This window comes from Emys orbicularis, chromosome 2 (assembly GCF_028017835.1).
Source record: "Emys orbicularis isolate rEmyOrb1 chromosome 2, rEmyOrb1.hap1, whole genome shotgun sequence".
Lineage (NCBI taxonomy): Eukaryota > Metazoa > Chordata > Testudines > Emydidae > Emys > Emys orbicularis.
The window spans coordinates 156,539,917-156,554,249 of NC_088684.1; the positions used below are offsets into that span (position 1 = coordinate 156,539,917).

Below are 14,333 nucleotides of genomic sequence, written 5' to 3' on the forward strand. Positions count from 1 at the left end.
AACAATTCTAGTTTGCAGTTAAGACAATTTCACTGTAGGTAAAGCAACTGTAAACAAGGGCCATGGTGTTTGTATTTTTTATGCTAAACACTAAATAAATAGTATTTATAATAATACCTTGCTCTTCAATAGCGCTTTTCACCAGTAGATCTCAAAGCACTTTACAAAGGAGGTCAGTATCATTATTAATATGAAAAAACGTGCTCTCTTCCTTCATTTTCTACTGCATATTTTGATGGTTTTTTCTTTCTTTTTTCTGACAGTGACAGTTAGAGCACACTTGACTGGCTGGCTCATGACACTAAAGAAGACATTTGTATTGGCACCCAGCTCTGTGCTGCGCATCATCGTCCTCATCACTAGTCTCATTGTGCTGCCTTACTTAGGGTAAATTACTCCACTCACCACAGCTCTAATGGAGCCACTCTCCTTTCCCCCCCCTATTTCATTTAGTCATAGAACATCAGGGTTGGAAGGGACCTCAGGAGGTCATCTAGTCCAACCCCCTGCTCAAAGCAGGACCAATCTCCAGCTAAATCCCCAAATGGCCCCCTCAAGGATTAAACTCACAACCCTGGGTTTAGCAGGCCAGTGCTCATACCACTGAGCTATCCCTCCCCCCTTATTTAACTCTTCGTGTTTCCACCAAAGGCAGAGACTAAAATAGAACCAAAATAGTTTCAAACTCCTGTAAATGATCACTTCCACATCCCGTCTCTAGCTAGGCATGAAACTATTGGCCCTTGTTGAAAATTCTACAGATGTTAATAGAGATGAAACCAATACTCACAGGATGCTATGAAAACTTATTAGAATTATACAGAAATTACTTTTCTGAAAAATCTGTGCAATAGGTATATAGGGAATGGTATCTTTTCTGTAGACTTCTTTAATAAAAAAACAAACAAACAAACAAAAAACCTGTTATTGTCTACAACAGAACTATTATTCTCAATTAAATTCTATATTTAGATTGCCTTGGGGCAGAATTTGATTCACAATGGGTCTCCTCTCGTTTTCGGGCAATAAAAGATTATAGTAAATAATGAAACTATTTAGGAAGCAAACGTTACTATAATATATCAGTTATTCTCTCTACCAGTGCCTAGATTTTTGCCCCAGAGAATATTAAATACCTGTCACATTATGCCTCGTGTAGAAATTGTTCATTAAAATACATTGGTTCAGTATTTTACTGAAAGTATAATTTTCCATTTTTATTTTTGTTTTAAATCCTACCTTTTTCTTTTTGCCATTCTCAGGGTCCATGGAGCCACCCTAGGAGTAGGATCGCTTCTAGCTGGTTTTGTAGGAGAATCTACCATGGTTGCAATAGCAGCTTGCTATGTCTGTCGGAAACAGGTAGGAAACTGGTTGTGTAGAATCCAGTGACCATGACAAACATAGATAACTACTTATGTATGGTGACAAGTTGTGTAGAAACCTAAGTCACCTGACTCCAGGAGAGGGGTTCACAGCTCTGCCTTCCTGCAGCCTGGACTTAGGCACTAAACTCTGTGAATGGGTGCGGTAGGACAAACCCCTCTCATCAGCATCTCCCTCTGGCTAACTTAAGCAGCTCCTCACCTAGCATTCTGGCTTTTGTGGATTACATTCTAATGCACCTCTCTCCCCATTCATTGTAGAGGGAGCTTAAGTGCCTAATAACAATTTTTGTGTAAAGGCCATGTGGAAGTGAATAAAATATTCACTTAACTGGATGGAGATGGGTTTTCTCCTCCACAGACACAAACACACACACATTCAAAGTACAGCAAGTGAGAAACTTTACTCATGTGGAGTATTCATGCATCTCTCAGTGGCCTCAGTCCTATATAGCCTTATGCTTAACTTAACTCATGTGGCTAGTTCCATTGATTTCAATGAGGACTCACATGAAAAAAGTTATGCATAGGTAGAAGTGTTTGCAGGATGAGGGTCAATCGGAATCCCCATGTGAGTATGGTTTCTCACATGCATAAGTGTGTCTGCAGGATTGAACCCTTACAGATATGTTTTCAGGGTACTGCACAAGGTATTTGATGCATAACTCCAGTTGGAAGCATCAATCATCTCATTAGCTAAACAGAATGGTGGGGGGAGAGTGTAGAGAAAAGAATCCTTGCTATTGTGGGTTGGTTTGTTTGTTTTTTAATTTAGAAATTTCCATTAGAGGCAAAAAATCAAAAAAGCCCTGCACATTTTTACCACTTTTGCTTTTATCAAAAATTATGAAATCAGAACCTACCTAAAAGCTTTTGAACTACAAGCTCATTGATAGAAGTTAAGAACAGGCTTGAGGCACATCAGCAGAGCAGAGAAATTCGCACTGCCTTACTCAACACGTGGCTAAATAGAGAACTTTGTTTCTCTATAGTTGTTAGTTTATCTTTTTCTTGCTCACTAAAAATAGTACGAAAAATCTTATATCCCAAGCTATTCTTGGCTTGTAGTTTCACAACAAATTTTTGTTTACACTAATATTTTTATTATTTGCATGGTACAATTGTCACATCTCCTGCAGTATTTTTGACCTCCACAATTTTCAGACAAAGTACTTTATTTTTGTAGTATAATGAAGTGGTAACAACTGGATGATCACATTTGCCTGACATGTTAACTATTACATGTCCAGTGAATCTGAAATGATCTCTTCACCAGCCAATGTGGTAATGGCACAATCAATAGTAGTTTTGCATATCAGTTTATTTTCAGCTAAAAGATTCAACATAGGTAAAATGTTTGAGAGTCACAAACCAGTTTTCTGTATACACCGTCATCATAGTCTTACTCCATTAGTATGCCTGATTCAGCTGAATCAATAATATCAGTGGGTTTTGGGGGGGAGTTTTACAACTGTTTTCCATAAGGACTGGGCAGCCTGCTGAGAAACAGATAATAAGGAACAGATGCTTCAACTTGATTCATATTGGGGCTGAGGGCATCTTAGGTTTACTCATCCAAAACATCCTGCACGAATCATATGACTGTCTTGAAAAAACAGACATTAAGCCACATGTGCTCAACAGCAGAATGTTGGGAACACAAGTGGCCTGCCTCATACTGACAATGGCTTCTCCTATCAGTAGTGAGCAGAGAGCTTGGGTCAACAGGTAAACACGTTACAAGGGAACTGGCCTTTGCTTTTGTCACTTTCTCATAGACAATACTAAGTATTCTGAACTAGGACACAGGAATTCTAGGTTCTGTTTCCAGCTGTGCCATTGATTTTGTGAGCTTGGGCCAAGTGAAATAACTTCCTAGTTCCTTAGTTTTCCTCTATGTAAATATACCTTCTGTCTTTGAGAGGAATGTTACTGTACTAGTGGATGTCACTATTTTTACCTCTTGTGCTCCTGACTTGTGACATTTTGGAAGTTAGAACACCACCTTTCACTTTCTGTACATAGTGTTGTCCCTCCAGTTATCCTGAAGCACTTGCCTCATAACACCCCTCTAAGACAGAGGCAACAATAATACCTGTGTTTCAGAGAACAAAATGGACCCATGGGGATGTTAAAGGAAGTTTTTTAATTAACATGACAAATCAGTAGCATACCAAGAGTGGAAGCCAGGAATGTTGCATTCTAAACATTAGACCACATTCCTTCTGATAAGGCCTGACATTTGTAGGATTGAGCTGCGGCACAATGAACAATATAGATGGTTATGTGCTTATGAATACAACCTCTTTTCGACCTAGAAAAAGAAGCGGAACGAAAATGAGACAGCTACAGAAGACGAAGACTCAGTAATGACTGACATGCCACAGATAGAAGAAATGACAGACATCGTAGAAATGAGAGAAGAGAATGAATAATAAACGGGACGTGATTGTTCTCTGCAGGGACACATAGAACGATACTTCAGCATCTTTTCTTCTCTCATACTTTTTTTTTTCGTTTTTATTTTTGTAATAAAGAGGCCTTGATTTAATAGGCTTCAGATAAATTCTCTAGCATACTGAGTATGCTCACACTAATGAGGGACCTAAAGAAAGGTCTTTGCTTTTGCTTGTTCAATTGAATTTGTTTTCTCGCTCCATGCAAACACAAAAGATATGGTTGCATCACATGAAAGGGCATTTTCCTCAATACACATCCGTCTTCTTTGGACAATCTGCATTTGTCAACCAAAGCCCTGCTGTGTGTCTCTGTGCCATTGACTCTGCTGCCGTCCTTTCTTCCCTCTTCCCATTTTTTTTATTGAGAATTTAAAAAAAAAAAACACCTTTGAAAATGCAGCTTTATTTTACTCGCTTGACAATGATTTTGCTATCTAAACTAATGTACCACGGTGGGCCATTATGTTTGTTTTCACTCGTCATTCAGTGTTATGCTGTATATTGTTACAAAACAAGGTAGGAAGGCATGAGCCCCAGTGAGCAAATGGTACATAAAAATAATAAAAGGGATGCGAGAAATACAGGACAAGAATGCTATTGAGCCTTTATTAAGTTATCTGAGATGCAAGATTTTTCCAAAATTGTACACATTTAATTAAGAAGTTTTATAGAACGTTGTTGCCAAGTCTTACACATAGTTTCCTTATTACCAGTTTCCGTTCTCCTTTCCTGAACAGGGTGCAGCAGTTGGTAGAGTGGTGCAGTTGCATCTAAGGGTATGTCTACACTGCAATAAAACACCCATGGTTGGTCTATGTTAGGGCTCCTGGGGTTTGGGCTGTGGAGCTATAAAATTTCAGTGTAGATGTTGGGGCTGGAGCCCAGACTCTGGAACCAAGCCGGAAGGTCTGCATTGCAATTTTGTAGCCCCTCAGCCCAACCCCTGCAAGCCCAGTCACCTGACACAGCCAGTCGTGGGTGATTTATTGCAATGTAGACATACCCAAGATTCTTTTCTAAGGGAAGAGAAGAAGAAGAAGAAAAGCTTTACCAAAGTTCTGGTCCACTGGTCTGACATAAGTTCTATGTATAATTAGTTTATACACTACAGTTTGCTATACAATTATTTCTACAATCTGTGTTCAAAAACATACATATAACTTAGAGTACACCATGGTATAGCCCTTTAATACATATAGCCCTATTAAATATACAGGGGTATTGCTTTAACCTGTTTCCCTATCAAGGTAAATCAAAATCAGTATGGGAGACGTTTGAGTGCCTGCCAGGATGCTGAAGTCCCACATTAGGGATCCAATTCTACAATTCTTGCTCACACTGAGTAACCCTTGTGAGAATAGTTCCATGGGAATGAGGAGAACTGCTCACCACATGAGTAAGTGTTGTACAGTGTGAACAAGGTGGGCACTGTTAGGTTTAAGTGGGGCTTAAATAGCATAGAGGGCCTTCACATGAGTGATGTGTATTAGGATGAATTTCATCCTATATGATACATCCTTAAATTATGAATTTTAAATCTTATTTAGTAAAGTATATTTTTGTAAGTTTTAGAAGTGAATTATTATTTAATTATGGACAAATTCAGTTTCTAGATTACTTACCAGCTAGTCCTTACACTTCAAAGAACTGATCAACTCTAAAAACTTATTTTAAAGGCTATATCAATATGTGTATATATACATACATGTGTATAAATATATATATTGTATATTATGTGTAATTTATTTTAGGCTACAGTACACTTCCTATTTTTCCAAGTTCAGTAAAAATGTCTCTGATACAGTCCGATGTTTGCTCATGTATTGGTTATACCAGTAGTGAAACGTATTGTATCAGTGACCATTGCATCTTATTTGCAACGTTTGTACTGTTATATGTACTAAGATAAAAAATGAAATTTTGAATGACTTGCAAAAATCAGTCCATTGCTATTGAAAATAGTGCCACAGGACGGGTGAAATTAAATCTATACGGTTTCAATGCTATCAGGAGGTTTTTCCCACTATTCCTTACAGTAGAAGAAATAAACTCAGACAAATCAACTTTGTGCTGTATGAATACTGTGCACACATAAAAATTCATGAGTACAGACTCTCACAGCCATCTGTATATACCCTGTATATAGATTGATGTAGACCATAGTGACCAGTTCAAGGTCTTCTCTAGTGCCATAGTTTTGCTTTCTCTAGTACATCTGTGTTCAAATTTTCAACATGCAGTTTTTCTGGCAAAAGCAGAGCTAAACTGAGAAAATATTTTATTGTAATGTTTCTTCTGGTACATAACTAGAAATTTAAGCAGCAGTATTTTTGAATATTTGTGAGCATTAAATATTTATGTAGTTAAAATTCCACAAAAACAAGAAAGTAAAAATTAAAAAAAATCTAATATTTAAATGCTAAAGCTTTTTGTTTAGCTAGAAGTTTTAGCATATGGCAAATGCCAAATTCTTGGTGATACAACTGGAAGTGTTAAGCTAGTGTAGCAGCTAAGATGAAATTTCAATTGTGGAGAATAAATGTTTAATACTCCTTGTATATTGAATCTGTAAAAATAATCAGTGATCAAGGAACAGCAGGGTTTGAGCAAGATTTCAGATGTTCTTTTATAGCACCAGCTGTGGCTAGTGTAACAGATTCTGTTTAATCCCATTTCCAGTGTGTTGTGTATTTCCTTAAATTGCATTGTTGCAGTAACAGACATGTTTCTACACTACATGGTTTAAATTAGAACTTCATGAAACAATGGGATACCTAGTCTGTACTGCAATGAACATGTATTAGTTGTACTCCAATTATGAGGTTTATGAAAAACACACTCTTCTGCCACTCTTTTTGGCATTAATGGGTAAAATTTTCAAAAGTCCGTTAGGCACCAAAGTCTCATTGAAAGTCAATAGTGCTTTAAATCATTTAGGCACCTTTGAAAGTTTTACCCAATACCTTTTCCTTTGTAAAAGGACTTTGCTGAATTCAAGTAGCCTCCCCTATGCATGGTTATCTCATTATTAGTACGCTATCAATGTGGCAAACATAAAGTTATCCCCTTGAAGGTTTCACTGTAAAGAACCAGGGTACAATATTTTCATGAGTGAACCTGCAGGGGATACTAGCCTTTTCATGTATTTGTTGAAAATTGCTAAATTATGGAAATTAAACTATAATACAAGAGGAACAAAACTGATTTGTATTCTGCAGCTCAAGTGTAAGACCAAGTGTGAACATGCATTACATGACTGAAAACGAGATGAGTGCTGATGACTGATGATTTTTTTTAGAGGGGCGTGGATATTTAATATATACACAGGGTTATGCTACTTTGTTTGAGCCCTTCCTTTACAGACTCTCTGATACTGAAGGAACATTTGTTACTGCCCGAAGCAGCTTTCTTAGACTTACTGAACAATGGGCTTGATGGAGAAGGCTCTAGGTTTCCTGGCAAGTACATGACAGGGCACCATATGGTTCCCAGTAAACAGCTCAACTTCCCCTTTTCGTGCACAGATGTGCAGGGAAAGATCAGTAAGTTGTCTGCTTGACAGCTAGAGCTCCACACACAGGGTCATAGGATTGGGGGAATAACAGAGGATTATGGGTTTTCTTTTCAGCTTGAGTTAAATTATTTTGCTCTCTTATAAATATTTTCCTTTGAGGAATAGATCTTGCTGTCTGCCTCGGTATTATTTTCTGCTTAGTCACGGCAGCATCTTACAGACACAAAAGGGGTCTAAAATAGGCAGCCGCTTGATGAATGCCAGGAGTGCATGAAAAGAAATGATTGGTTTTAAGGTTATTTGTTAAAATCCAACGTTTTGAAGGGTGGCTTCTGTTGTTTAAACAGTGTGGTGAGATTGCTTTGATTTCTGCTGTGTTAGAGATTTGTGATCCAGTATTTAGAAATGGCCTGTCATCGGTGATGGGAAGCAATTTAAGCTGGCTAGCACTGTTTAGGCCAGAATGTACTATTGTATCATTGGCTGGCCTTGGCATTGATTTGTTCGACAAGAATCAGCCACCTATTCTCTCTGCCATCAATAGGCTACAAAATTCTCTATTCATTTAAAGGCATTTTGCAGAGATTTGGGAATTATAAAATGAAAGTGTCAGGTCTGTGTCCAGTTAAGGGTTTTATCTTTGTAATGTGACAGATTAAACACAGCTGTGGATTATCAGGGTTTAATTAACAGTTTCATCAGCAATGTACAGAACCTCACAAACCCCTTTATATATATTTCTTACCAAGGTCTGGTTAGTAGAGATTATTGATGCATGGATACAAACTACATGAACACCGTGGTATTAATATTAGATGGACTTTCAGGCAGTTTTTAAGAAGTGTTCTAAATGAGTATATTGAATGACTTTCTGACAGAGAAACCAGTCCTGTAGACAGAGCCCACCAGGTTGCTAAACTGAAGGGGAACGAAAAACTGTTTTATGGGCATCCAGTCAGAGGCTGAGGGGGAGTGAGAACTACATGAGGTGGACAGCCAATCAAAGGTTAGAAGGGGGCCCAAGCTGTTCTCTGAGGGTTGCCATTCTTGCTCTGCACAGTAGAGAGGTGCTCGAGGAGGGAAGCTTGAGGGAAAGAAAACCTTGGCCAAGACAACTACTACTTCAGTATTCAGAGTGACTGCAGAACTACTGGCCGCTGCTGAGAACTGGGGATTTTTACTGGAATTTTTGTTTTAAGAGCAGGGAGAAAATACTCTTTAAAGAGGGGATTGAGCCATAGCGTTTGGCGAGAACAGGGCTGAAGCACTGAGAAGTGCTACTCAGGCAGAATCATGCTAGTATAGCAGTTGCCATTAAAGCCTTTACAGTTTGCCAGTTAAGAGTTACATAATTACCCATTTGCAAAGAGTTAGCTTTACATGGTTTAGGGAATGCCATGTTAACGTTCATTAAGGAAAAGGTAAAAAACTGTAATGATTTTAATAGTGATTATTCTACTGAAACGGATCATGGGCATTTCCCGCATCCCACGATTAGCCTAACATCACATCTCACACGGCGCTAGTGGGATTTGTCTACCATTTTTCACAAATTTTATTTTGTTTTTAAAATCCTGCTGTTACCACCACAAAAACAAATAAATGAATGTCACACCTCTGCAAATCCCCATTGACAAGAGTTTCCATTACCCATCACTGTAAATGTGGGACAATCCCAATATTTTAGGGTCTTACTCGTCTCCTGTCCATATGGAATAGAGGCTCACACATGTCTTTTGGGAGCTATGACATGATTCAGTCACATACTGATGCAGTGTCATGACATGAAGATACAGTCATCACAACTGGGACACAGTTACTTTCATCTCACAGGGCAAACACAAATACGCTAGGTGACATCACTACTGTTCTTTCTGTCTAAACTACAACTGAACTGTATAGAAGAGGGAGGGAATGGCTGGCTCAGCGATTGAATGTAGCTTTCTGATAGCTTGTGCGTGAGTTGTGTAAAAATGAGTTTGGAGAGCTGAGTCCAGTTTTCTCAGTAACTAGGTGCCCATGTCACTAAAACCACCACCCCAGTTGGCAGTAATTAGCACCCTCTCCATAAAAAGGCCAGAGTCTGAATGGGCCATGACCAAAGAATGCTCTCATTCTACAGAGGTGTGTGAAGATCAGAGTGGAGATACATTGGCAGAGTAGTACAGGGTGAACTGAAGTTTTGCTGGCTGTTGTATCTCTTCTGTAGTTAAAGAATGATATTCAGTCTCCACTGTGGTCAAGCTCAACATTTCATAATCACCAAGAAATTCATGGGCAAAACATAAGACACATACTATTGCTTTCTATCTGCTTTTACAGTCTTTGAAACCCTTCAGGGAAAATACTCTTCTCTAGCAATACAAGACCTTGTTAGAGTAAGTTATTGGCTTAACTCAGTCTTATATTTATTAGTAGCATCTCACCAACTTCGCTGCTGTTTCTTGTTTATCATCAGTTTCTTCCCTTCTCTATTTTGAAGGCTCCTGTTAAGGAAAGATGTCCCCCAATGAGAGCTTAAGCCAAGAAAGAAAATATAGTCCGTCTGGTGACTAATGCTTAGTAATGCAGCGATTAAAAAGCTTAAAATATAAATAAGTCAATCCAGAAAAGAACTTACTTTAATGTGCTGAGTTGGGAAGGAGGACAAAGAAATAAGTGCAGGGGGAGAGAGTTTTTGAAAAGTGAATATTAATTTTAGAAGTGTTGGTCCAGATTCATTACTTTGGTCTGACTGTGTTTTGCTGTTCTAATGATGCAAAGCAGCACTACACTTGGTTTACCCAGCAAGTTAAACTTTGCATCACTAGATGTACTTTTAAAAGCACATTTCTGAAAATGTTCCTTTGTGACACACGGCATAACAGCGCACAGAGAAAATCTGGGGAAAACTTTGTTTCCACAAGCACTCTTGTCATTTTCTTTTCCCTTTTCAGTTCCACCCTCCCCCTTCACCCCCCCCCCCCCCCCCACACACACACACTACAGACTCCACTACTTACAGTGGGGGCGGAATAAATCAGGTACCAAAGACAACTAAAAATATTAGGTGGTGCCTTATTTTATAGTTGGAATAATAACCACTTTAGCCACAAGTCAGCAAGCCCAAGAAAGAAAAGGTTGGCAATTCTTTTGGAAATAATATAACTTCAAACTAGAATGATCCTGTGGGGTGGGGATTAGAGGTTTGTATGTGTGAGTATGATAGAGAGAGAGCTTGATACTATATCACTATCATTGAACTCAATGCTTTTTCTTCAAGGGCAGTGCTAATGTAATTATGGTGGAGCCTCTGAGTAAGGCTAAAAAGAGGGGGGTTTTCCTGAGCCATAGTGAAATGATGGAGAGGCTCCCATTGATAACTTTCATATTTTCTTACCGGTTACTGATTTGTTCACCTCATTTGCAGGTAGATTAAAAAGGTGATAGTACATATGCCTTTTTATAGGTGGCATCTGATTACATATTAGGCTGTATCAACAAGCTTTTTTATATATAATTAGTCACTGTTTTTAAGTAATATAGTCAAAAGTGCACTTTGCTTAAACTCAGACTTGACTTAAGCTTGCTGCAATATATTGTATATTACTGTATAGCAAACGCACAAGACTACTAGGACCCCAGCCTCTATTTTTAAACTGGGAAGAGTAAAGAAATCATAAAAGGTGGGTGGTGTTTTGTATTCCCACTGCCACTTTAGTAAAGTTTTGATCTGTCAGTTTCCTTGTTGGTGTTCAATTTTAGATCAAATTTAGGGATTTGCAACCTAAGATATTTCCTGCTTGACGACTGGGGCCTGTAGGTGCTGCTCCGAAGACATGGCGGTGTGGTTTGGGCTGGACGACTCCCCAGAATCTGTCCGCTGAACAGGTTGGGAACTCCCCCCCAGCAGTACTTGGGGCAGGAAGCTGGTAGTCATTTTATAACAATGCTTAAGAGTTATAACTTTCTCCTCCCCTGCCTGCTTCAGGCCTTACCCTCCCCTCACTCTGTGCAGTCTGATTAGAGGTCCTCCCTCAAGCCAGCTCCTCAGGGGAGGATGTAAGGAAAACCTTGCCTCTTTTAACAAGTGTCTCAGCCTAGCACTTGGGATTGTGCCTGTCCATCCCCTCATACTGCTCTTGTTGTTTCTGGCACAGAACTCCGAGGAGCACCCACAGCCCCAGTATCTAGAATTCCAACCTCGGGCTAAAATTAAACACTAAAAATCTTTTTTTTTTTTTTTACAGCGGGAATTTATTTGCGAGTGATGAGCAGTGCAGCCTAGCAGCTCCCCCAGCTCTTAAGGCACTCTTGCTATCTCAGTCTCAGGCAGGACGTTTCTGGGAGCTCCTAGGGTGTGAATGCCAAGTGAAGGAGCCATGCTACCCTTTGAAAGTGTACCGAATACCTGTGCCTGTACTCCACTGGCCAGTGCAGAAGGACCCTCTCCCTTATCATTCCCTTTCAGGGTGTCTAACAGCACTGTGGGCACTAGACAATGCCAAGCTTTACGGGCAGGGAACACAAGGGCAGAAGTTGCAGCTGCCCGTTTGTCTCTGGACAAGAAGGAAGGAAGCACATTCCACCCAGTGTCCTATCACCATTTCTTAAGCACGAGTGCAAGGCCAGCCACAACCTAGCCCCCACATTGAAATTTAAAAGAAGGGGAGAGGGGAGGGCTAAGACCTAAAGAGGGATGTGGAGGGAGAGTGGCACTCAAATTTCACAACAGGGAACCAGTATTGACATGGTCTGTCAGGATAGGTTCCACAAAAGCACCATGTGGAAAATGTCTCAGAACGATATCAGTTTCAGTGAAGAGCTTAAGGCAGGTTTGGCCAAATTTTGTGATGTCAAGGGTTGCTGCGGTCTAAAATAGTAATGGAGATAGATTCCCCTGTCTCACAGGGGTGTTGTGAGGAGAGATTCACAAGTGATATTACAGAGAGCAGCACTACAGCCATGGCTATAAATAAACTAACATTCTTGTCTTCTAATTGTGCCTTTGGATTCTCAAAAATTGGCTTGTTTTTAGCTTAGTGGCAAGTTCATCACAGTAAATATTTTAAAAATGGGTGACCCCGAAGGGTGTTATAATGAACTTCTCACTGAAGAGTGTTGCTAATGCTGAACACTCCTGCTCACAAAAGCAGGGGGGAGGGAAGGCAGCTTTTATACAGTTTCTGTCAGAGCATCTTTACAAAGTAGGGGTTTTGGCAACAGGCCATACGTTAGGGGATGCTACAATATGAATATGACCTAGTTCAATTCACTTAACATATCTCTAGGGAAAGCTGAATTTTTTACAATTCTGCTGCATGATAGAAAGAAGGCTAAAGCTGACAAAACTAGGGAGATGTGTATTTCACATACCAGGGTGTCACTAGAAGTCTTTCAGGGCCAGATAATCTTCATGCCAAGTACAAAGTGGTATTTTTAGTGAATGGCCACCCATTACTACTTAAACAAGTCAATTTTCCAAAGACTTCAGGTGTCAAGTCAGAGCACCATTTGGAAGCATGGTACAGGGATCCTAGAATTTGAACAAGTTACCTCATGCATCATTGTGTGTCACATTTGTAGAAATCCAGGTGATTTCTTTTAAAACAAAAGACATTGGATTCTATAATCTGTACATATGCTGTAGCTGTCAGTTTGGTTTTTTAATAAACACATACTACTTGTTTTGCTTCAGATCTGTGGGTTTACTTTCAAGTAAACCATCAAGGTAAAAATAAGTTTGTACAGCCTTTGATTATTAAATGACTGTTAAAGTCAGCATAAAGTATATATTGCATTAAAATTGAGTGCTGTTTATGTATTTAACATAGAGATGTATGTTTTTGCATTGTTAAAGAAATGATCTATGCTTTCCTCCTTTTTGGATTTGTGCTCTAAGATTGTCAAATAGCTTTCATACTCTAATTTTACTTCGAGTAAAGTTCAAACAATTTGCTTATGATTCTGATTCCTTTTCATTTCTTCATCTGTTACATCCTCTGATGTCAGAGTATCCCCGTTTGGGTCAAGCAAGTAAAATAACATCTCCAATAGAGCAGCAAAGAGTCCTGTGGCACCTTATAGACTAACCGACATATTGGAGCATGAGCTTTCGTGGGTGAATACCCACTTCGTCAGATGCATCTCCAATAGAGTATAACTCAGGCTAGGTCTACACTAGGGGGGATAGATTTAAGATACGCAAATTCAGCTACGCGAATAGCTTACCCTGCTGTGAGGACGGCGGCAAATCGACTGCCGCAGCTCCCCCGTCGACGGCACTTACTCCTACCTGGGCTGGTGGAGTACACGCGTCGATTCAGGGATCGATTGTCATGTCCCGACGAGACGCCATAATTCGATCCCCGAGAGCTCGATTTCTACCCGCCGATCCAGGCGGGTAGTGAAGACAAGCCCTTAGACTCTTACACCCTTAGCTGGAAAGCAATTGTGATCCTGCCAGATGCAAATACCTAATTTGAGTCAATGAGCACCTAAAGCACTGCACAGGCCTCAGAAAAGCTTTCAAGAGCAGCTCTGTACCCTCAAAGCCCCCAGGAGTTATGAACATGAAAGCATATGGGACAACTTACTTATTTTGTTCACCCCAAAGATAAAACCATTTTCCCTCCTGTTAAAAAGTCAATGTATAAAAAATAGCCCACCATTCTTCTTCCCTTCCTATCAGGGCCAGCTCAATGGCTTTGAAGAGCTGCTGTAGCTGTGACCCCACCCATCTGACAAACCACCAGAAGAATTCTTCCAAAGCTGTGAAAACATTCTTTAACTAGCAATGTTTTGCTAATACTTTGCAATAACATCTCACTTGAAACTCCACAATAATTGAACTTAAGTCACGATAAATACAAAGTCTGAACCACTCCCTAAGCCAACAGGGAGGCTCAGTAGAGTCATTATCCTCTGAGTTAGATGTCAAGTGTCCCACCCACATTATTCAAAGCACATAAGTGAGCAGACAATAAGTTACCATTT

General features: G+C 39.6%; 1 protein-coding gene across 4 annotated transcripts in view; it reads left to right on the plus strand.

Annotated features, from left to right (window-relative positions):
- ANKH (ANKH inorganic pyrophosphate transport regulator) overlaps positions 1-6,211 on the plus strand; it is a 154,124-nt gene extending 147,913 nt beyond the window's left edge. For all 4 annotated transcript variants that reach the window (XM_065398606.1, XM_065398603.1, XM_065398605.1 and 1 more), the window contains 3 exons: positions 264-387; positions 1,263-1,362; positions 3,704-6,211. In XM_065398606.1, the coding sequence (XP_065254678.1) occupies positions 264-387; positions 1,263-1,362; positions 3,704-3,820 (341 nt within the window). In that variant the 3' untranslated portion in view covers positions 3,821-6,211. The remainder of the gene's footprint in view (positions 1-263; positions 388-1,262; positions 1,363-3,703) is intronic.
- The last annotated feature ends 8,122 nt before the right edge of the window (positions 6,212-14,333 follow it).